This window comes from Brachyistius frenatus, unplaced genomic scaffold, assembly GCF_029030835.1.
Source record: "Brachyistius frenatus isolate BFR_SWC_R1_liver_20210118 unplaced genomic scaffold, ASM2903083v1 Contig_15, whole genome shotgun sequence".
NCBI classification, from domain to species: Eukaryota; Metazoa; Chordata; class Actinopteri; family Embiotocidae; genus Brachyistius; species Brachyistius frenatus.
In genome coordinates, this window is record NW_027210614.1 from 440,441 (window position 1) to 465,664 (window position 25,224).

The 25,224-nt window shown below is 38.9% G+C and overlaps 1 protein-coding gene across 1 annotated transcript in view; it reads right to left on the reverse strand.

Moving 5' to 3' along the window:
• galnt18b (UDP-N-acetyl-alpha-D-galactosamine:polypeptide N-acetylgalactosaminyltransferase 18b) overlaps positions 1 to 25,224 on the reverse strand; it is a 77,816-nt gene that overhangs the window by 14,751 nt on the left and 37,841 nt on the right. Inside the window, exons 3-6 of the mRNA XM_069693439.1 lie at positions 24,255 to 24,421; positions 16,583 to 16,766; positions 15,422 to 15,619; positions 15,147 to 15,261 (exon numbers count right to left, since the gene is read on the reverse strand). Coding sequence (XP_069549540.1) covers positions 15,147 to 15,261; positions 15,422 to 15,619; positions 16,583 to 16,766; positions 24,255 to 24,421 — 664 coding nt within the window. The remainder of the gene's footprint in view (positions 1 to 15,146; positions 15,262 to 15,421; positions 15,620 to 16,582; positions 16,767 to 24,254; positions 24,422 to 25,224) is intronic.

The window sequence follows — 25,224 nt, forward strand, 5'->3', positions numbered from 1 at the left end:
TCATGCTCTTATTTACTGGGCTACAGAGAGATTTCTCTGGGACCAGTTCAGACGATAAAGCTGTCTGAAGAACAGCTTTGTATATTTATTGCCCAATTACAAGGTGGACATAAAGTTAAGCTTGTCATGTCATTATGAGTTGATTTCAACATGTAGTACAGAGTTATTGGCTCATGTGGTTATTGACTGGAAAATTGTAGCAGCTATTCAGGTATTTTTTAAGAATAAAAGGCCAGAATTTTTAACACTTCTCTGAATTGCTAATTTGTTCTGTTTCTATTACAAACTTAATATCTTTGAGGTTCGGACTGTCGCTCAAGCAAATGCTAACATCAGTATGCTAACATGCTCAAAGTCACAATGTTGACATGCTGTTTAGCGAGTATATTTACTATGTTTACCGTCATGGTTGAGCAGGTTAAAATCATGATATTTTCCCAATGCTGTTATCTTAGATAAAAGTCAAAAGATCAATTGATAAAGTATGACTGAATTTGTTGCAATGTTTTATTGCGTCTTGTTCAGCCTGAAAAATTGTACCAGCAGTTTTCTAAAACAGTCAATTACAGCATGAAGCCTCAGCCCAAAAAATAATTGTCCCCCCATTCGTTGGTGTCAACTTTCCTTCCTCACTATAAAACAAATGCCTCATGGCGCTTTGCCTGTGTGATGCCCCTGCAGTTAACTGCTAATTGTCTGCTGCCTTTTTCCAAATTCATTACAAGAAAAGGGCCATTACTGTCAAGACAGAAGTCAGAGTCCATCCAGTCGATTCTATCCAAAATACAATAGCTTTATACATTTGGATATTCCTAACAGCGCATTCCCCTTGGATAATCAAGCCCACCAACTAATTTGCATGTTGACTCAGACAAATTGTTTCCACTGCGCTGTTGAAGTGAAAAGCGCTGCACCAGAAAAGTACACTACCCTTTACTCCAGGGTGGTGGCACAATCTTGGATGAGAGACTGCACTCCACCTCCATGCTGTCAAATACAAGTTTTGCAAACCTAATTGCTGACACTTGGTCCATGTCATTTAGGGATGGCAGCACAGTCCACCAACACCAGGGTACAAATAAATCACCTCTCCACCACTTACAGTCCATGTTTGAGTCTACTTTGAGTTATTAGGAGTCAGGTCCTCACTCCACCAAGTCTCCCTGACTGCACAGGAACAATCTCGGTCAGGGAAGCACAACCACTCTCTTTGCTTGTAAACTTAAAACTCATCTCAAGAAATACCTCACGTCCCTTGCTCTGCTCCCTCTTCTATCAAACTGCTTTCTGCCATATCCTTTTGCAAATATACTCCTGTCTAAATCTCATCTTCCTTACCATCTAGCTGCTCTTCCTCAAATTTCTTTTTGTAGAACTTTCTGTCAGAGAGGCCGTTTCACATTATAGCTGTGTTTACTTGGATCTACCATCAGGGCACCACCAGTCTGAGCCTGAGCTCATGTTACTGCTGCCCTCATCATAATTTGCTTTGGATAAGAGCAAGAGTTAAATACCTTAATGTAAATGTAATGCGAGTGGAAGTGCTTTGTTCATTTTTGTGTCTAGTGGTGCCAGTTACAAAGCAGAGTGTGCAGAGGCTTAAGGTGAATTTTGAGGAGAGTATTCCACAAATTCTTTAATGTATACACGTTTAAGATTAATAATTGAGGTGTCAATCAAATTTTCATAAACTTTAGCCAACCTCTGGTTTATGTGAGCTTCACAGCCTTAAAGTACCCCACCTAAAATCTATCTTTAGAGTGTGAACCACTAAACCCTGCAGGCTGGAAAGGCGGCTGTAAGATGTTTGCGTTTCACAGCGGCCGCTTGAAGTTGTGTTTGTAACAACATATTCCAAAGTTTTCACAGCTCAAGAAGGATGAAGATGTAGATAAAACATCTGAAAGCACTCCACTGCTGCTCATGCTCAGGGTTGGCTAAATAGCCCTTTTTTTAATTAATAGATTAACTAATACTACCAAATTATTATGCAAAAGACCAGAAAATTTAGGTATTGTGACATCTTGTTGACAACTGACTGCAAACGGTCTTACTGCCAAAATATTACCATTGATTCACTTCCAAGGCTCAGAGTTAGCATCTCATTAACTAACTACATTTTGTGTTACAATACAAAAAGATGTAATCAGGACTATATATGTGTACCAAACTCTTTGTATGTGAGAGTTTAGGCCAGTGTTAGCAGCAGTTAGCAGAAGACAGAGCTGTCAACAAACCCAGTGAAATAGCATTAATTAGCTTGGCAGCTAGAGCTGAAGAAGTCTCAACGGTTGACGAGAGTTGAGCTGACAAAAGTGATGGTTATCGGTTAGAAATGAGAAACATCTTCTGTTGACTTCTGTCTGAAATCAAACAGTCATTGCTTTAAAAATTTAAATGAATTTTGGGACTAAATTGGCCACTTTCATCTTTGTTACCTGCATAATTTTGCATGCAAGACGGTAAAGCTGACAGGCATAGCAACAGTAACTAAGGGGTTGAAGCCTTTCAAACTCTTTACTGTTGGATACAAATTGCTACATTATAACTAGAGAACCATATTTATTACCTTGGGGAAGCACAGATATTATTAGGTTACAAATCACTACAATTATGCCCAATAATTAACTGTCAACATTATCCTTCATTAACTTATTATTACTGAGCTATGAAGTGATGCTCTTTATTTTTCATTCCTTAAGTCATGGAACACAATTAAAAGCTTTATTGCAAATTATTTTACAGCCTCTACATTCACTGGATTGTAAATACGTAGCCTACTTTGGTTTGCAGTCCTTTTCTGATGGAGCTGATGTTCTGTCTGAGTGAAGATGGGAAACAGTGGAGAAACCACAGGACCCCAAAAAGATTATATGGTATAATTTCAAGCTGCAGACTGAGATCTGAAGAACCATGAGTTCATGCATCAGTCATACCATGAGTCATCACTGCAAGCTGGAGTTGGGGTGCATTTTCCTGCTAAATATCATGCCTCTTAATAAATGCTGGCAGACATTTGATTGCCACTAGATGTGATATGATGCATCTATCTCTGAATAGAGTTTTCAGCAAGGTAACATAAGAAAAGATTTTTCTTTATTTGCACTTAAAACAATAAAGAAATCTCATGGAAATGGCTCAAACTGGAGCCCAACGTTATTCAAATGAGGATGTCCTCCTTTGTTAATTTAGTGTAAAACAGGTGTAGCAACGATGTCACAGGCATCCTGATTTTGATTTACACTTTTTGACAGTTTTTGATGTGAATACTGTGACACCTTATTGATGATAAATGTCAAACTTGAAAAGAAATGCAACAGCAAAAGAAATATATACTGCACATCCACGGTCTCCTTTCAAAGTGAGCAAACCCAGGGAACTTTTTGCTCCATATATTCCTGTGATTTATTATGCTACTTTAGGAATTTTCTTTTTTTTCCATTTCATACTTGTCTGTATATCTGAAGCTATCTCCTTTCATCTTCCTGCACCTCTTCTGTCCCTCCAGAAACCTTAACTGCCGTTAAAAAAAACACCCTAATATTTCCCACTGCATTCATTTCACATTTCCCCAGTATTTTGTGATAATAAAACCCTTCACATCAAAGCGCAGGCTCACTTTTAAGGTAAAGCTTAGCTTCCTCTTCTGCTGCCCAGAGCAGAGTTGAAGCAGTGCAGACAATTGGCATAGTTTCCACTGTGCATCAGCTCGTACAGTCTGTTGACTGAAAAGGGTTTCATCCCTCATCTTCTCCACAGAAACGCTGAACCTTTTACAGACAAACCTAACTTGGGGTGCCGAGGCAGGATATATTTCTGTCTCCACAAACATGTAGGGTCATACAGAGATACACAAATGATGTATTTATAGATGAGGACTGTGTTTGTCTTACTTGTCAATACCTATAACCAAATCACTCTTATTATGTTTCATATTATGGCAGAAAACTGGTTACATGTTTGTAAATTTGAGCCCCTCTAAGAAGTGCACTTCATGTAAATGTGCTGGCAAACATTTTTCATGTTTGAATTAAAGTCAAAATCAGAACTCCATAACAGTCAGACCATTAATTTCCCCAAACCCCAAAGAGGAGGACTGTAGACCAGAACTGGACTGAAACACATTTGAATTTGGACGAGAAGCAAAATTTTTAATGGAGCCTGACTCAGACCGCTTATAAGTGTCATGCCAACTCGCATGCATCTTTCAACTGCTAATTGCAACGGTAAGGATCAAAGTTAGAGGCTTAAATTCAAAAGAGTACAGGCCTATTTAAATCTATGCCTGCAAATAAATGTTGACTGTGAAAACCCTTTCTATTTTCCATGGAGAAATCATGAGACTAAAACTGTATTTTGTCAAAAACAGACATGCACAACTTGAACAATTTTGCCCCCAGACCTCAGGGGTAACAACTTCAAACCTTCACCAGGTGAATTGGTCACATTAAGCTAACAGCAGGACGATTGAAAAACACAGCAAACCAGTATTTTCTACATGAGCAACTTCTACTGCCTCAAACTCCCTGATCAAAAGTTTGATCAGTGTTTCTGCCTTGCCATCACTAGTTTTTTGACCGAGAGACCTGCAATTAAGCCGTTAAATCTTCCATTAATACAGAAAAATATAGTGTATTGTGCACATCATTCTGGAGTTTTAAGAATTTATCTAATTAATCTATAAAATATCTCTAAGACTTGTACTCCTGTCATAAATGTTCAACTTTAATCTATAGACAACATACTACAGCAAGAATATCCAGCAAAATGCTTCAAAGACAACATGTGATAATAGGAATTACATTTTTAAATATGCTTATGCTGTTGGACTGCAGGCAAATGACATAATTACCTGAATCTTCAATTCTATCTAATAAATGGTGACATTGATGAGAAAATTATTGGGGGATCTCCAAGCTTGATTCGAGGAGTGAAAGGAGGCAGTGAACGTCCCTCTCACTAACTGTATGGTTGTTAATTAAATCACAGAGATAAACAGTCAGTCAAATGCAAAATACGTTTTAAAACCCTCTCACTCACAGTGTGTGAAGGGACTGAGAACTCTCTTTCACATGATTGTTTTCCAGTGCGACTGTTCACTGTTGCACATCAGGTGCCAAATATTGCTGAACCATTGCGACCCAGTGCATCAGTTTGATCAGATTCAAATATTTATTACATGCCTTCACCTGAAAAGATGGATAAAACCAGCAGTGTCAACGATTCCATGTCTGAATTTTGACAGTCCGTTAATAGTTTCAATGAGGTTCACTCGTTTTTAGCATCTTGATTCTGAAGATGTGGTTGATTACGTTTTTTTGTTTTAAACTGGATATCGTTGGGTTTTGAATCGTTTATTGAACAGAAACAAGGAATTGTAAATTTTCCTGTGGGCTCCAGATTCTGTTTAAAAAAAATAAAAAAGTCTGACTTTATTTACGGAATGATTTATTAATCAAGATTATGATCAAATGACTTGATAATTATTAGTTATAGCCCTACACTAAGGATACTGAGAAACTCTTGTCTGTTCTTCTGTCCTTGACTTTTCTAATGGTCAAGTTATGAAAAGTATCTTTAATGTTGTAGGCACAACAAACAATTTCAATTACTTCCCCCGAAATTGTAATGTGACAGAAGCAGAAATCTCTGGCTCTAGACTAATTAAGCTAAAACTATTTTCGTGACTAGATACCACATGAGAGAAGTGAGGAAAAAAAAATACAGTATATACAATACTGTGCCAAAGTTTGAGTCACTTTTAATGTTTAGATTCTTTTCCATCATGTAATGCCATCAGGGAGGCATCTGCTCAGTGCCAAATGTATTCTGCAGCAGGACAACAACCCCAAACATACAACCAGAGTCATAAAGAATATCTTTAGAGTCCTGAAACATATGGTACTGCCCCTGTGGGATTATACAAAGAGACAAAAGACACAGAGACAGTCTAAATCCACAGGAGAACTGTGGCGAGATACTCAGAAAAGCCTACCTGCCATATATGCTGAACAATTGCCTGTAAGTGGATGAACTGGTGGCATTTTAAAGGCACAGGCAGAAATCCTAGCACTGAAACAGGCTGGCAGTGTTGTGGGTTAAAGTTTTACATGCCCGTTCACCACCCCATCCTCTTGGTATTTTTGCTGGCCCCCAGTTAGCTCTGAATATTGTTCTTGAAAATAAATCGCTCATGAGGAATAAATGCATAGAAATGGAATTTGTAGGAGACAAGGCTGAAGTAATCCATACAGACAACCATTTGAAGATTCATATCCTTGAATTATTAATATACCATCTACCACCACATCTTGTCTAAAACATGTAGTTTTCTATGATGACAAATTTGTTGATTGGTTCATGTTAACTAATTATCCAGTGTCTGTTCATGTCAGCCGAACAAACCTTCTTTTTAGGACAAACCTTTAGAAATCTGATTGTTGCTTCGTATACAGAGAAACAGGAAGCCACTGATGTGTTCATTTGTGATGAAACATAGTGGTAGGAATGAAGTGTTTAATGGATAATAAAACCAAACAGTCAAGGATTTGTGTGATTCAGGATTTGAGACTAGCTCTACAGAGCAAACGGGAAGCTTCTTTTATATCCACGAGTCTGAATCACAGCAGACGAGTACAATGTTTTCCTTCAAAATGCTGCTGTGATTGCTGTGGACCGACTCTACCTCCAGAAGCAACACTATAAAGAATTTAATTCAGCAGACTTAATGATGAGAATCTCTTGGCACGTCTGTTCTGGGGAAATCCCACCAGCGACCACTTGAGAAGTCCTTATTACAAAATAAAAGCCTGCAGTCTGAACGCCAACGTGCAGTTTTGCTGTTTGGATGCGATATTCATTCCACTGAGAAAACTGTACTTTTAAACTAGGGACTTGATGTTTTTTTTCTTATTTCCTTCCACTGCACAAAAATGTACACACATGCTGGTATATTGCACAACTTCTTGCACACTGGAATCTTCTGGGATGAAACATTTCACACAATCATCAAATAAGTTTTCTATCCACACAATAATGACCTCAAAAGGTATATTTATTTGAACTTTAATATCATAGTTACTTCTAGCTGTGTGAGTTTTAAGATAGTGTGGTCTTCAACAAGATGTTTCACACCACAGCACATAAATCACAGCATATCTAGATTGTACTTTGATATCACAATACACTGTACAGTAAATATAACTTTCAGCAGGGTAAAATAAAACCAAGAATTCTGTAGTAAGTTATTGGAGAGGTGGCTTAAATGCATTGCTTAGCTGTAATAAGAATAACCTTTTATTGTGTAGCACTTTTCGGTTTCACTAACAAATGAGATTAAATGAAAGGTAGTTTGGTTTTAAAAGGTTAGTTGTTGTCAAGTTCATTGATGTACTTTGATGGCTTGTAAACCCTTGTAGGTAATACAAATATTTTGTAAATCAATTCTAAAACAAACAAGCCAGAGTGAAGAAGCCAATCAGAGTAATGTGAGCAGACTGGTGTTCGTTAGGAATCGTGGATGCTGTAGACTGTGAAAAATGGCTCCCGTCAAAATAATGTCCCTTTTCTTTTTTTAGCATTGTAGGAAAAACACAAATGTCCTGCTGCTTACTGTAAACTGATTTTAATTACGGTTCAAGTAGCACAACACGGATCATTTCATAATGCATGAAGATGTGTCATTTTTGAAGTAGGGGGCTGCATTACTATTCACATTACCTCTGTTAGACTTTCTCATTGATTGTCCTGTTGGTCTGAGATAACGCAGTGGGGTTTGATAGATTTTTAGCAGCACAGGGGTCATGAAACACAATCAGTGCTGTTCTACAATTACAGACAGAGTCATTCCGGTATAATGCTTTGTTATTCATCCTGCATAATTGCACAGAACTCAATTGTTTGTGCTTTTCATATGACGTTGAAAGTCAAAAGAGCGATATAGTTAGTGAATACCGACAAAAGTTTAAGTGTCATATATTCGTGGTTACTGTCAATGTGTATTTCTATTGTTTTAGTTTTAGTCACTTAAGGTTGTCTTCACAAATAAAATTATTAGATCCAGCAATTAAGAAAAAGTTAAACTAAATATGTTTTACAAACCTAGAACAGCTACATTTGTATATTTATGATTATGTTGTACTGTTGCTGTTTGATATTGTATACACTGTGTGCACAATTATTAGGCAAGTTGTATTTTTGAGGATTAATTTTATTATTGAACAACTACAGTGCTCTCAGTCAATCGAAAATGTTAATAAACCTCAAAGCTGAATATTTAAGAAAGTAAAAGTGAAGTTTTGGCTTTCTTAGGAGAATATCTGTGTGTGCACAATTATTGGGCAACTATTAGTGTGCAGAATTATTATGCAACTAAATGAAGAACAAAAATTTTCCCATCTCATTTGTTTATTTTCATCTATTAAAGTGAAAATGAGAAACAAACAACTCAAAATTTACAAATGGTGGTCGGGTTTCAGCCTTCCTTACCTTGGCCAGGTCTCTGAACACTGAACATCTTGTACTTCTGGGGGCTCCAGGTAGGTTTCAGTTCTGGAATATGAGCACTGGAGGATAACGGCTTCCTGGTAGCTTCGCGTTTGATTCTTCTCAAATCTTTGGCAGTTAATTTGCGTCTTTCCCTCCCAACACGTTTCTTGCGACCCTGTTGACTATTTGCAACAAAACATTTGATGGCTCTTTGATCACGCCCCGATATCTTAGCAATTTCAAGAGTGCTGCATCCCTCTGAAAGACTTTTTAAAATTTTTGACATGTCAGAGTAAGTTAAATCTCTTTTTTGGTCCATTTTTCCAAAGGAAAAGAAGCTGCCCAATGCTTATGCACACCTTGATATAGGGTGTTGATCTCCTTAGGCCACACCCTCCCTCATTACACAAATACACATCACCTGATATGCTTAAATCCAATAGGCATTCAAGTTTATACAGCTTGGAGTTGAAAAAAATATGCATACAAATGATGATATGGTCAAACTACTCACTTGCCTAATAATTGTGCACAGTGTATATATAATTGGGGCTAATAAATATAGATTATTTTTAAAATTTTTACCTTACAGTACTTCAAATCTGTTAGTAGTTGCTCACAATGTGCAAGTTTACAAGGTCTGGTCAATAACTACTGTAATTTTGAGTATGATAGCAAAATAAAATAACAGTGAAACCCTGGCCCTGATTTAGCATTCCTGTGAGTTTGATTTATTCTGTCCTATCTGTGCTGTTCACACTGCTATTTAAAATACCCAGAGACATTACACTTGGTTTAAATTGAACACAAATTGCATGCTGAATATTTGGCTCAATTCTGCTGTGTAAATCATTATTATGACAGTAATGGTGTTTTATTGCCACTTCCGTAAATACTGTACACAGAGCTCGCTGCATAATTGTTTTTCATAGCCCTCAATGATCCTCATTTCTCAACACAACCTTCTTGGCACTGGCTGAGAGTGACGATGTCTGCTTTGGTCTTGTGATGCATTGTCCCAGGCTGGCTTCACTGGCGCAATACCCAGCATTCACAGGTGTTTTGGGAAATCATTTGTATTATAATTCCGTTTCAGGGTCGAGTGGCAATTTGCTGTGTCCTACCCTGCAGTCTGACTCGAAAAGATCCCTTCACAAGAACTTCTATATCTTAAGTTTGCAGCACATACACCTCAGGTTTTAAAAAACAAATCAACACATTGTGACCTGAAGCTCAAACAGACAGACAGTACTGTGAGACGGCTGTGACAAGCCAGATTTGTGCTGTGGATGTAATGCTGCATTGTGCTTTATGGTCGACACAAATCACACTTCTCAGGATTTTTTTTCAGCATTTTACTGCAAGGCGGCATAGACGGCTTCAATGTGACTTCCCCGTATTCGCAAGGTCTCTTCTGTATAAGTGATCAGGACTAAGGTAAAACTAGTGGAAGAACAACACACATACAGTGGTGTGAAAAAGTGTTTGCCCCCTTCCTGATTTCTTATTTTTTTGCATGTTTGTCACACTTAAATGTTTCAGATCATCAAACAAATTTAAATATTAGTCAAAGATAACAAGTAAACACAAAATGCAGTTTTTAAATGAAGGTTTTTATTATTAAGGGAGAAAGAAAATCCAAACCCACATGGCCCTGTGTGAAAAAGTGTTTGCCCCCTAAACCTAATAACTGGTTGGGCCACCCTTATCAGCAACAACTGCAATCAAGCGTTTGCGATAACTTGCAATGAGTCTTTTACAGCGCTGTGGAGGAATTTTGGCCGACTCATCTTTGCAGAGTTGTTGTAATTCAGCCACATTGGAGGGTTTTCCAGCACCAACTGCCTTTTTAAGGTCACGCCACAGCATCTCAACAGGATTCAGGTCAGGACTTTGACTAGGCCACTCCAAAGTCTTCATTTTGTTTTTCTTCAGCCATTCAGAGGTGGACTTGCTGGTGTGTTTTGGATCATTGTCCTGCTGCAGAACCCAAGTTGGCTTCAGCTTGAGGTCACGAACAGATGGCCGGACATTCTCCTTCAGGATTTTTTGGTAGACAATAGAATTTATGGTTCCATTTATCACAGCGAGTCTTCCAGGTCCTGAAGCAGCAAAACAGCCCCAGACCATCACACTACCACCACCATATTTTACTGTTGGTATGATGTTCTTTTTCTGAAATGCGGTGTTACTTTTATGCCAGATGTAATGGGACACACACCTTCCAAAAAGTTCAACTTTTGTCTCGTCAGTCCACAGAGTATTTTCCCAAAAGTCTTGGGGATCATCAAGATGTTTTCTGGCAAAAATGAGACGAGCCTTAATGTTCTTTTTGCTCAGCGGTGGTTTTGGTCTTGGAACTCTGCCATGCGAGCCATTTTTGCCGAGTCTCTTTCTTATGGTGGAATCATGAACACTGACCTTAACTAAGGCAAGTGAGGCCTGCAGTTCTTTGGATGTTGTCGTGGGGTCTTTTGTGACCTCTTGGATGAGTCGTCGCTGCGCTCTTGGGGTAATTTTGGTTGGTCGGCCACTCCTGGGAAGGTTCACCACTGTTCCATGTTTTCTCCATTTGTGGATAATGGCTCTCACTGTGGTTCGCTGGAGTCCCAAAGCTTTAGAAATGGCTTTAGAACCTTTTCCAGACTGATAGAGCTCAATTACTTTCTTTCTCATTTGTTCCTGAATTTCTTTGGATCTCGACATGATGTCTATCTTTTGAGGATCTTTTGGTCTACTTCACTTTGTCAGGCAGGTCCTATTTAAGTGATTTCTTGATTTTGAACAGGTGTGGCAGTAATCAGGCCTGGGTGTGGCTGGAGAAATTGAACTCAGGTGTGATAAACCACAGTTAAGTTATGTTTTAACAGGAGGGGGCAAACACTTTTTCACACAGGGCCATGCGGGTTTGGATTTTTTTTCTCCCTTAATAATAAAAACCTTCATTTAAAAACTGCATTTTGTGTTTACTTGTGTTATCTTTGACTAATATTTAAATTTGTTTGATGATCTGAAACATTTAAGTGTGACAGACATGCAACAAAATTGGAAATCAGGAAGGGGGCAAACAATTTTTCACACCACTGTAGTTAGTAAAGCCAGTTGATTTGAGTGTTGTTCTCTCTCACACTGCTGTTACTCAGAAGTCAAATCAAATGCATTCACTCTCATGAAAGCATGAATACTTGATGACCACAGTTGATAGTTGCCCCCTTCTGATACATGTGAATGTCTGATCTTTCAGTTTCAAATCACTAGTGTTGAAATCAGTTATGACAGAGTTGTGGTTAAACAAAAATAAAGGTGTGATTTTCTTCATTGTACTTGATGGAAAACATAGTTTCATAAAAATCTTTAACGTGCATTTAAATAATTCATCTTAGACAGTCCTTGGTAGGCATGGCACTCAGAGGGCAAACATGAGAATTTAATGGAAATGTGTTGAAATGAAATTAATTGCACATAGCAAAGCTTTGTGTGTTTTTTCATAGCTGGTAACAGAACAGAGGAGTCGGTGTGATTTTTGAAAGGATGTCTGTTTGTCTGTCAAAACTGTATCCAATTTAAACAAAGTATTTGTTTTTCAGATGATATTGTTGAATTCTATTGCATCTACATGACCATAATTTCATAATTTCAATATGTAACCAGTGTAACAGAATCTCCTGGTCATACTTTCATGTCAGAAGCCCCCACAACATGTACAGTGAAAACACTTGACGTCTCTGCTTAATTCACATAGAACTTCACAGGGCTTTATAATGTCCTGCTCATAAAGTATCTCAACATCACTCACCCCACTACAGTAGACTTGTCACAATGAGACAATGCACCTGATCGCAATCAATTGAGCGGATGCAATTATTTTGCATAATTGTTAGAACCGCTCCCATTCATCTGTATCAAAACAGCTGGATGAAACTAATAAAAATGTTACGTTTCCATAACAAATACCAAATTGTTTCCCACCATTTCAGGTTTAACTGGCGCTCTTTCACTAATGTCACATTGATGCGGCCCACTCTTCTTCTATGGTTTAATGGCACGAGTGGACAATTAGCGACAAGAGCTGTTATTCAACTTGCCACATTGCGTTGAGCATCTATTGACATTGCCATCATGGATTTAGTTGCAAATCCAAACACCACAGCCAATAAATTGCTCTTATTCAACAGGCCCATTTAAGATATATGTGTATTAACTGTTATTATTACTGATAAAATAATAGTGACATAAATTGATCAGAAAAAGTGAATTGTTAATCGTAAATATTTGTACGTCATGATCATTTTCAGTGGAAAGTTTGCAATCGTGACAGCCCAACAATCCAGCTGCACACTCGATATTGTTCTATGAAAACAACACATCATGCACATCATGATGGAAATATGATGCTTCCACTCTGTGACCAACTGTGGGCAGAGAGCAGCGGTTCATTTCCTACTCACACGACTGAGGACAGCCCTTTCAAGACCCAGCCAAAGCCTGCAGCCATTGGCCTGGTTTGCGTGTGTCTCTGAGGATCCGTCAGTAGCCAGTCTGTGGGCTGGCAGGTGGTCTGGAGGCATGACCAATACGCTACAGACAAGCAGACAGACCCTACTGGGGCTCTATGGGACTTCTAAACTGGGGCCAAGCCAGGGTCCTCCAGTCTTTTAGCTCTTAGCTCACTGTGTCACCCTCTGTTTCAGCCGCACCACACAACTATAAACTACATTTAACTCCAGGCAAGGGCGAGTTCCTTCACTCCAAAATAACCCAGCAAGTAAATAACATGTTAGGACAAAACTGAATTCAAAACTAAGACACCAAGCAATAAACCACAATGATGGTTTATAAAAAAGTGATAGAATTATTGATGTGTCTAGCTATAAAGCAGTAAGTGGGGCTATCATACAGACCAGGGATTCTAAAAGCATGTAATTTAAGGAGGTAAAAATGACTTGCAGGACTTATCTTCCTTCTTTTCCGATGATTGCATCTCTGCCATTAGTCAGGATGGATATTTCCACATTCGGCATCCTGTCATAAACTTGTCTCCATTTCCTTCTCACAATGCAATCTAATGAAAGTGCAGCTGAGGAGGAGTCCCTTGCTTCTTGCTGATATTGAACAGGCTCATAGCTACATTAATGATCTTGGTGCACTATCATTAGCTATTCCTAAGGAGGGTAGTTCTTACTCTGGCCCATCTGCTTGAGGCACTGCTGAACTGAATGCACACCGAACGATTTTCAGCTCCCAGTCAGAGCTGATGATAGCATGCGAATTAATTACATCACTGTGAGAAGAACACAAAACACAACAACAGACGCAGTATGTCTCTCTGCTCTGAGAAATGTCAGCATTCTCCTCACACATCATTGCTAACAGTTACAATGACTTTGAGCCCTACAAGTCTCACATGTACTTCAGAGGGATCACCAGGGGATGAAGGTGATCATTCAGACTTCAGAATTAATTAGTAGTGATCATTTGTTCTAGCTAAAACCACACACGAGAGAGGGAGCATGTCGCAGTGTGTTCTGGGGACACTTGCTGTCAAATCATCTAAGCGTTTGCACCAGGCTGCTATTAAGGCCTTTTGAAGGATCAGTTGGGTAATATTCTCTATGGACCACACGGTAGGTATTCTAAATGCTGATTCAAGTATTTCTAGAAATTATATACTTTTGGGTTGTGGTTAGATTATTTTGTCAACTGCTTTTATTAAAGGTAAACAATGAACTTTGAGCCTAAATGTTATAGCTGACATGCAGGAGCATTTTGAGGTGCTTAGGAGAAAATGGGACATCTCCAATTGGATGACAACTGCAAACACGTCCCAGGTAGCCAGCTTACTCATACTGATTGAGGCTAAATGTCGGCTGTGTTCTGGCAGCAGGTCACTTTTGGTGAGCCAGCTGTGGTCCCTGTAATGGCCACCAGACGTGGCTCGGTTTTGGGTGTGGGGATTTGGGATTTGGGCCTTCTACAGTATGTACCACGTTTGGGGACCTGCATTTTGGCAAGACACTGACCTGATTCAGTTTTAACACCCAGACCCAGCCAGTGTACTTTTTACGGTTCTGGGAAGTTATTCATAATGTACCTGGGCCAAGTTATTACTTCTAGTCTGCTGGATTTGGGCCATTAAGAGGCCAAACCATTTTGGCTACCTGGAAATTTACTGAAAAACCATGTCATATGAACGAAAGCTCAACGATAAATACTACATGGATCTTGAGGTGAGATTGTTTCATTATAGTTTCAATATATATTTGTACCCAGTTTCTAAATATTTGGTCCTCAGTAGGAATTTGAGGCCACGTCCCACCGCCTTATTCTATAATGCAAATTGTTGCAAAATAATAATCTTGAGGTTTTGCAAAGAGCACCAGTTTGACAGTTTGCAGAATTAATATTTTACATTTGCTGAAATGCTTCTTATGATCTCTTTAAGAAGTGCCACTCCACCTCTAAACAATGTTTAAATGCACAGCTAAATTACACTTTTCCAGGTTAGTATAATGAGTTAAGTATTTTACATACATAAAGTGAGCGAAGCCCTCTGTGACCTTGCTCCCAACAGCCATTAGGTGTCATTATCATAGTTAATTTTCCACATATTACCTGGATGAACAATGGCCCATAGCCACAGGAGTGACATCATTACTCACCCTGATGCCCAGCTCCACATTTTCTCCCCCGTACACCTCCATCCCTTCATCCAGCAGACCAATCTCCTCAAAGTAAAGCCTGTCCACCACGAAGCAGCCAATCAGGGCAGGGCTCCTGGGGGATTTAAGATGATGAAGATCATTTTTGTTTGTCAGTTGCTGTCCTCTGCACAGGTAATGTTAATGTTGCCCATATGCACAGTTGCTATAGTTACAGCAAGGACAATGAAATGTATCTGACTTCAGGCTATCAAGTCATTGTTGTTTTCACTTACTGGATTGGTGCACTCTTGTTACCCTTGTGCCACCAGGACTTGGGTGGGTTGAGGTAACGACACCACAGCTCCCAGTCAAAGCCCTGGGCAGACAGCGGATACTCTTCAATCTCAAACGTGTCATACTTGATGTTATCGAACGACGGGGAGATTATGCGGGTTCTGTCCTCTTTAATTCTCTGAAGGATGGGTTCAGCCCTAAAATTATGAAAAGAGAGAGTAATTTCAGTGCGAGTATCTGCTTTGACAGGTTTTCTCCATTAGCTTTGTGATAATGTTTGTCATGCGACGGCACTTTAAAAAAAACAATTTCACAAAATGATTTCAGTTCAATTTATTAGGCTGACAAAGGATCATGGCCCATCTCATAACTTAATGGAAATTATATTGTTTGAGCAAAATATGAAGATATGCTTACGCAGTTGCGAACACAATGAAAAGGAAACACTGCACAGTCAAGGTCATGTAGTTTGACGTCACCTCTACTGTTGAATATATACAAAAGGACTGACGTTTTTTGTGTTCCACTTCTTAAGGTGTTAGTGTTAAAAACTGGCTCAAAGAATCCATGCAAGAGATTTGTTTTAAACAAATGTAATTTATTAAAAGTAAACCTGACACAAAATGATAATCGATTTTGGATTTGCATCACAGGTGAGCGATATAGCGAGCAAACAGGCCACTGTTTATAACCTGGTAGGCCTCGGTGAACTACATCAGTTGACAAATGAAAGAATGTAACAAAGATTTGAAGCAATAGTTCAACATTTTGGGGAATATGCTGATTTCTTGCTGAGACTTAGATCAGATATATACGACTGTCCAGTAAATATAAAGCTTTAGCTCTCAAAGACAATTAGCTCAGGTTAGTATAAAGACTGGAAACAGGGGCAAACAGCTATCCTGACTCTCTCTGAAGGGGACAAAATCCACCTAGCAACAGTCATCAATCTTTAATTGATATGTTGTACTGAATGTTGTTTGTGGATTTGGGTGTTTTTCGTCAGACACAGAACACAGGCAGAAAGGAGCAAACCTGCAGGCTTTGTTTCAAAATGGAATAATTTTCTGTGAACCCACACACGGCGATATGACTCGAGAACCAGAGCTCTTCTGTTGAGCTGAGCTAATCACATGCTGCACTCATTGTGAGTGACTCACCATCCGACGTTGAACTCGACGTGGGCATCAAACAGGGCAACAACTGGGGCAGTGGCAGCCCTCCACCCACTCACCCTGGACCGTATCAAACCCTCCTGCTTGGTATGCCGCACCACCTTAATGAATCCTGGATGCTGGCTGTTTTTCTCAGACACAAAATCCTGCAGTTTCTCCTTAAGGTCATCTACAAAACACACAGACACACATGAATTTTACTTCAATATCTGAAGAGTTTCTGAAGATCTCATTTGAGATAGGTGAGTAAAGTGAGAGCTACTTGTGAATAAACCACCCACAAGACGTCGTCATGTCCCCCTCCAATGGGCAGTATTTCTTTGGTCAGAGGCCAAAAGCACTCATGCTTCACTGCTTTGATCACTGGACCAAATAGGCAGTAGCTTGAGCCAGCACTGAAGACCTCCATGGGGCTTACCAGTCATAACGGGATATTGCAATATTGAGGACTCAGCCTGCAATGCTTTTCAAAACACGGGGGGAGGAGATGGAGGAAGTCCATGTGGTTTGATGTTTGGCTTCAAAGTTTACCTCCATTATTACCTGAGCTATATATTGTATGATGAATCATAGCCCGCAGGATAAGAGCCAGTGCTACTTGTATAATAAAGAATCATCACTTTTAAGTTGGATAAGTATTGCTACTAATTTGATCAGAAATACAATAACGGCAGTGTGTTAGACGTTCCCCTTGTGTTTCAACGAGAAAAATTGTCAAAGCAAGCTTCGATGACTGCTGTAAAATGTCAAACCACAATATATCACAACTACATGCAGTTCTGTACTGTCAACTGAACAAAGCAAATATAAAATTTAAAATACTGTTTCATCATTCCTTTTACAAATCACATTATGTGAGTGTGTTCTCACTATTTCACTTTTAATCAGTGTTACCTTGAGAGGCTGAAGAGAAAGGGAAGCAGCTGCAAGCAGATGGAGTGGACGCTCTGAAATCTGTATCTGACTTTTTTAACAGACATCGTGGTGCAAATTTATCTCGGCAAAAAAAGTTTGACTATCTGGTAGTGAAGTGAAGTGTATGGAGACTTTGGAAGTTTCGTTCCCACCTTTCATCAACTCTACAAGCAGCATCTTTTCTTTAAATGAAAATATTTTACACACTTAGCACAACATGTAAACCTCATCATTGATTTAGCAAAAGTAAATCCTTAAAATGACATCTACTTCACCTTTAGGAAAAAAACACGTGTAAAAACTTGTGATGACATGTGACCACGTGACATGTGATAGTACATGTAAAACGGATTTTGCCTGTGAGAAACATGTGGTTTTGGAACATTTTCATGTAATGTGTGAAGCCCATGTAGATTCCCAAGTGAAAACTTTTCCACATATTATCCCCATCTTATAATATGATGCAACATGTGGTAAACATGTGACATACAGGTGAACACATGTACCATGTGGAAAACATGTTTTACTGTAAGGTTCTTATTCATTCGAAATTCCAGAATTCATGTGAATAAATTAAATTTCTAAAATTTAAAATGATGTCATACTTCACTTTAAAGTCCATTCTCAGTGTTTGCACACTGGATGTTTCAAGTTTCCCCATCACTTTTATATAAGACCAATATTGAAGCAGGATCTATTTTAGAACTATTTGTGATGTCACACATCCAGTCGTAGGGCTCGCCCCATAAAATGATATTTTCAATGAGAACAGAGAAAGTTTACCCTTTCAGCAGATTATTATGAAAATAGCCTTTGAGTTTTAACTTCTGCACTGTGAAACTCAAACATTCAACTGTAGAAACAACAACAAAAACATTCTCTTTGAAATACTTTTTCAGCAGTCTTATTTTCTCCTAGATGTTTGCCTTGATAGTTAATGTTGGCATCTGCTTTTAACAAAGTCTCACAGCATATCACACATCTACAGCCTTTAATTTCAACAGAAAAAGCAGGAATATGTATGAGGATCTTATCTTTTAATCATCAATCTTTAGTGGTTGGAAAAGCAGTAATTATTTTCAGCCATACGTGGAGTGTTAGAATTTCAATCAGTTTTTGCTCTGTTGCAAGAGGTCACACTACATCTCACATATCAGATAAATTCCCAACAGTATATTATATTTAATAAAGATAAATCAGGAATCTCAATTTTTTTTAAGACACTCTACTGCTACTCTTTTCTGCAGACCCTCTCAAGCTCTGTTAAGTTGAATGGGGACCATCGTCAACATCTATTTTCATGTCTCACCAGAGATGTTTGAATATGTTACAGTCAGGGCTCTGATTCAGCCTTTTAATTTCATGAAAATGTCCCCATAAAACGAAACTGCAATGTCCTTTGAGTCATTGTTCTGTTGGAAGTCCTAAGCACACTGGATCAGGTTTTCATTAACGATATCTCTTTACTTTTCTCTTTTCAGTTTTCCCTGTCCCTCCAGCTGAAAAACACCTCCATAGCATGATACTACCACCACCATGCTTCACTGTTGGGCTGGTATTGGGCAGGTGATGAGACATGACTCTTTCACTTGACAAAATCTTTGTTTCATCAGACCAGAAAACCTGATTTCTCACAGTCTGAGAGTCCTTTATGCTTTTTTGCAAACTCCAAGCTGGCTTTCATGTGTCCTTCACTGAGGAGAGGCTTCCATATGGCCACTCTGACATAACGCCCAGGTCAGTGTCACAGTAACCGTTGTCCTTTCAGAAGTTTCTTTCATATCCATACAGCATCTCTGGAGCTCAGCCAGAAAGATTATTGGGTTGTTGGTCTCCTCTCTTACCAAGGCCTTTCTTCCCTGATTTCTCAGTTTGGCTGGGCGGCCAGGTCTAGGAAGAGTCTGGGTTGTTCCAAACTTCATTTAAGAATTATAGAGGCAAATATGCTCTTGGGAACCATTAATACAGCGGAATGTTTTTTATAGTCTTCCCCATATCTGTGCCTCGACATAATCCTGTCACTGAGCTCTGCAGGAAGTTTCTTTGACCTCATGGTTTGATATTTGCTCTGATACGCATTGTCAGCTAAATTTCTACATACAGGTGTGTGCATTCCCAAATCATTTCCAACCATCTGAATTTACCACGTCTACCATAACAAAATGTGAAAAAAGTGAAGGGGTCTGAATACTTTCTGTACTCACTGCATGTTTGGTATAATAGTAACTCTTACAAAGACCCAGCAGTGGTCAGTTTTTATCCTGCCTGGTTAACTGCAATCAGTTAACATTCCATGTGTAAATTTGTCCTTGATTATATACTTTATATATAGCTTGAAGCAAAGGGATTCTTGTACTAATTCAGGTTTTAGGATATTTAGTAGACAGATTAGCTCAACAATTCCTTTAATTTGGACTCTTATTTCTGGTTAAAGGAAAGCTGTGCTGTAGTTACTCATGATCAGCAGAGATCTTTAATAATTTATGGTCTATCAGTAATTAAGACATTCTGATTTGCATGTAAATTAAAAGTAAGAACGATGCAGTGTTATGCCACATAACAAATCATAATAAAGCACACTTCATTAAACCAGAAATGGTCAATGGCCAACGCTCATCAATTTTCCAGGACTGATATCCTGCTGAAGCTCTGCTAGAAAGCAATGTGTTTGAGGATGAAGTTAGACTGCAACAACAAGTGAACAGATTTATAAAATCACTGTGCAGCCAGGCAGTAAATCCACGAACATATTCTAAATGTAACTAAGAATGCTCAAGGTTTTATCTCAGAAGATAAACAGCAAAGCTAATGGTGAGCGGCAGAACGGCGAAAACGCCATTTAGCATCTGTGTCCTCAGTCACATACGACACAATAACAGCAACTACCTGAATGTTTAGACACCGTTTCCTGAATCCAAAACCACATACTATGAAAGCTTTCGGTATTTGAAACGTTCAAAGTTGAACGTCGCATAAAAATTATTCTGTTTAGTTTTCCTTTGACTGTGCAGAGAATGAGTTGTCAGAGTACATATTTTTCTGTCTAGGCCCGTTTGCATCATGCATGTTCAAACTAAACACCATTTATCACCATGCGGGCGTTACTGCTTGCACAGCAGATGGCAAATCGGCATGAAGACAGGTCTCACACTTGCTGTGTAGTTTGCACTGCACCACTTGGCAATTTCTCACTACAAAACTCGGCGTCAGTGAAAATCTGTGTTTAAAATATCCAACTGACACTCGCTCTTCCTCCACAATCCAACCCTGGGTCCACTAGCAGTTTGTTAAAAACATTGTGGACACATGTTGCTGATGTGCCAGCATAAATATGCACTGTTTGTATATTAAGGTTGGCAGTACACATTGTAAACTTACGTTTTGTGTACCCCCCGGCTTTCATTGGCTAGATCTGCAACAACTGCTTGCTGGATATCCAATTGGTTTCCAACAGTTGCTGGAACTTGTCTGCACACCTGAGGTGCTGAATGAATCCACATGAAGTCAGGGATGCACAATGCTTCAAAGAGAGTAAAGCAAGCCAGAGGTTCTGGCCAGCAACAATTTTGTCTCACAAAATGCGAAGAAAACCCTCCTCAAATGAGAACATTTGCTGTTTTTCTTTGCGCTTTAGTAAACTGAATATCTTTTCATTTTATAGGGAAAATTTTATTCTAAACAGTTAATAAAGGATTAAATTACGAACTGAAATATTCAAGTCTCTTTCTTTGATGGGCAGAGAAAGACTCCATAATCTTCATATATGGGAAGATGACCGATTCAGAGAGTTCCTGACAACTAGAGATCCTGCACAGACATACTTCAACAGTAGACTTCTCAAAATATTTGATTCTGTCTGCTATCTATGATTTGCTAGACGTTAGTGGTTCATCACAAAATATTTTTCCCGAACATATTATCATGTAGGGTAAAGGATGGATTAATAAGTCCTCTGACAGCCTCTCTAATGAGTCAGCCCTTCTCAAACCCTGCTCTTACACAGACGAGTCTTTCTCGGGCCACAGCTTGGGACATTATCCAATTAAGGAGGAATCAGTTAGGTCAATTTGCCCTTCTCTCCCTTGATGGCTACACGTTCTCCTGCATGCTAATGGGTCTCGGAGGTGACCTGTGACAATGGTGGATGACTAACGTAAAGCTGTGGATGATGACCCCTTGAACAATCTCAGCAGCATCACGGGTCAACGGGCTAACGACATTTAGCACCGATAAGATTCACAGTCGTGGTGATAATGATAACACCAGGCCTATCAGACGCAGTGTGACAGAGTGCTCAAGCAAACAGGGTGAAATGCCATCAGCAAAATGTCAATGCATGACTTGGGTCCCTGAAGGAGCTAAAGGAGACTGCTATCCAGCTCTCAATTATGCGATAAAATATGAATGTTTACTGGCTATGATGTGGTAATCCTCCTGCTCTAGACCGAGCCGGAACAAACTTTTGGTTTTTCACCTTTACATTTTTTTAATGGAAAACTCTGGATAATTCAACTTTCTTGTCAATAATAGCCTGAGGGAGAGCGATCATTCTTATTCCAGTGTGCGCAGATAAATTACAAAATTACACCACAATGATATATATTCTGTTCCAGCGGGCTACAGGTCATGTACATGTTTTGCATTACTGACTTCAGTAAACATACAGCATTCCTCCCATTACCCGCATTTCCCCTGTTGTTTGTCCCTAAATACCATCTCAGTTCTCGTTACTAGCAGCACAGCTCATTTAAAAGTTTGTAACCTATAAATGACTTTGGCACGGTATCATTACCTTTTTATTGCCTGCTTTCTTCCTTTGTAATGTGGTTAAGTCTTAAACTGTAAATTACCAGGTCCAGTTTTCACAGGACTACAGTCACCTATCAGTGGTCCCACACATTACTCATCTCAGTGATAACAGCACAGAAAGAGTAGAGCTCAGCACTTGCACATTGTCATCATACATTAAATGTATTTTCGACCTGTCACTGTTTACACCACATCCAATGCATGCAGATGCAAGAATTAGGTTTACAAATGCATACGAGATATCTGCTAAAACTTCATCACCTTTCTGGATTGTTATCTGGCTTTGTAGCTAATTAGTGTTATTTATCTATCAGTTAGACCCAGTGAACACAGCCTCTAATTAGCATTAAAGGAGTGTGGAGGTGCGGTAAATATCACAGACACACATTTGTTCACGTGTAAACACTGACAGGTAAACTATAAAGGCTTTTCTGTACTTGCATTATCGTCTGTACTCTTGTGGATAAGCTATGATTTTCATCCTTAAACGGCTATAACATCACAACATATACACATATTTTTTCAAGTGAGAAAGTAATCATTTGAATTTGGAATATGTGGCAAATGTATCCTGATAACACTTATTCTGAAATTCACTTCAACATCTTCAGAGATGTGAGGGCCTGCAGCTGGGTGAGGGCATATGGTCACCTGGCAGACCTGCTCCAGTGATGACCGGGCAGTTAATGTCTATCGTATCCCGGGAGAACACTCTTATCTCGGCAAGCCCTTTGGTAATTTATCAAATGTCGCGGTGCTGCTCTGTCTCCGTAGAGTTTGGTTTATAATTCCTTCTGGAAGATATTTGTTGCTGGCATGTTGGGTTGTCTGAGGGGAGAGTTATGGTTTGTTCAGCGGAGCCTTTGTCGACTTTGGAGTTCTTAGACGTACAGATGTCCCATTTCAATAAAAAAAAAAAAAAAAAAAAAAAAAAATAGATAGATAGATAGATAGATAGATAGGTAGATAGATAGATAGATAGATAGATAGATAGATAGATAGATAGATAGATAGATAGATAGATAGATAGATAGATAGATAGATAGATAGATAGATAGATAGATAGATAGATAGATAGATAGATAGATAGATAGATAGATAGATAGATAGATAGATGTAGTTGTTACGATGGGGGAAATAGTTGGAGGAGCTGCTGCAACATCTAGAAATATACAAATAAAACATTTATAAATTCCAAATAAACAGAGGTGGCATAGTCTATATTGATATACATTTTATTTTCAGTTCACTTAGTCGGTAGGTAGGTGTAATTAGGTTATAAATTCAAATGAAAAGGGATTACTTTGTTGCAGTACATTAATGGATAGTTGTTGTGTTGAAGTGAAACTCTGTATGGCTGCTTAGATTACACTTCTGTTTTTAAAGTATGTTTTCATTTTTAACATTACAAGAAAAAAGGTCTTCAGGATGAGGACTAATAGTAGTAAATGGAAAATATAAAGCTATCTCATGTAAACTGTGTAAACCAATAAAGGTATGTTACACTCTAATGGCATCCAGAACTGGCTTCCACAAAGTTGTTTGTATAACCTGCAACGCAACAAAACAACATTTATCTGGTGATGTTCTCCTTGGCCTTTGAAGTAATGCTGGGTCAAGTAGATGTATGTTATATGAAAACTATATCATGGCATTTGAAGGAAAAGTAGATTACGACACTGCTTAATCCAGTTTTACCTTGTTATTTGTTAGTGCTTGTGTTTTTTGGTTTTAAAATAAGGCTAAATAAACAAACAAAAACAACATTTCCCAAACTCCATAAATTCAGACTGAAGAATCTCTCCAACTACAGACAAAAGACAATTGCTTCAACATGTCAATAATTATATACCTTGAAGGGCCTGCGGTGTCATGTTGTGATTGCTAAGCTACAACTGGACAATCACTGTTTGAGAAGGATGATGCGACTTACTGTTACTGCTGTTGTCGTCCACCAGGATTATCTCTTTGAGAAGGTTGGAGGGCGTCCTGTTGATGGCCGAGTGAATGGACCGCAGGATGACAGACAAAGCCTCATTCACAAAAATGAACACAATGCTCACTTGAGGGAGGTTCAAATGATAAGTGACGTTTTTGCACCTGTGGAGGACAAGTGATAAATCCTTGGTGAGGCAATGTTCAGGCCTTTAGCTTGTCTAAAGGCTGACAAGATGCATCTGATGTTGATTCCTAAAGAGCAGAGTATTGTCAGGTCTCATGCCAGCTCAGCTTCTTGGCAGACTCTATCAGGATCTTATATTCATTAATCAAGGCATAAATGCTGGCACTGTCACTGGTTTATGGCCAGCAGATTTTTTTTGACATTTAATAATTAGAGTTTCTGCACTAGTGGTGAGACTGCAATGCAGTTATAAAATGGATCGGTTCAGGAGGAACCAATATTTGGTTGTGTTGTAAAGTCTCTCATCAACCAAGCTCCTCTCTTTCCCTTTAAAACACAGGTTTCTGGAGCCACATGTTGACATTTGCATCGTCTTATCCCAACAGGAAACTGATGCCTTCTTCCAAGAAATGCAGAGTGAGAAAGCTCCAGGTAAAATGCCTTTCAGTTTGAATTGAGGTTTTTGAAATAGAAATATGAAGAGTTTTCTGTGTGTCTGACCGTAGTGGACTGTGGAGACAAATAATAATCCTCTTGAAATGACCGTTTAATTTAAATGTAAAGAGTGCATTGTGTTCTTATCTTAATTTCATTATCTTATCCGTTCTTGTCCAGCCTGTAAAACTGATCTGAGCTCTCCATGTTCATCACGTGCTCCCTCCTGTTGTACTTACAGGATGCCATGACTGAGGCAGACACACAAAATGTGTGTGATTAATGTGTCCCCTGGAACAGTTTTGGATGGGTGTACAGTCAGTATTAATGGAAATGAATGGTCTAA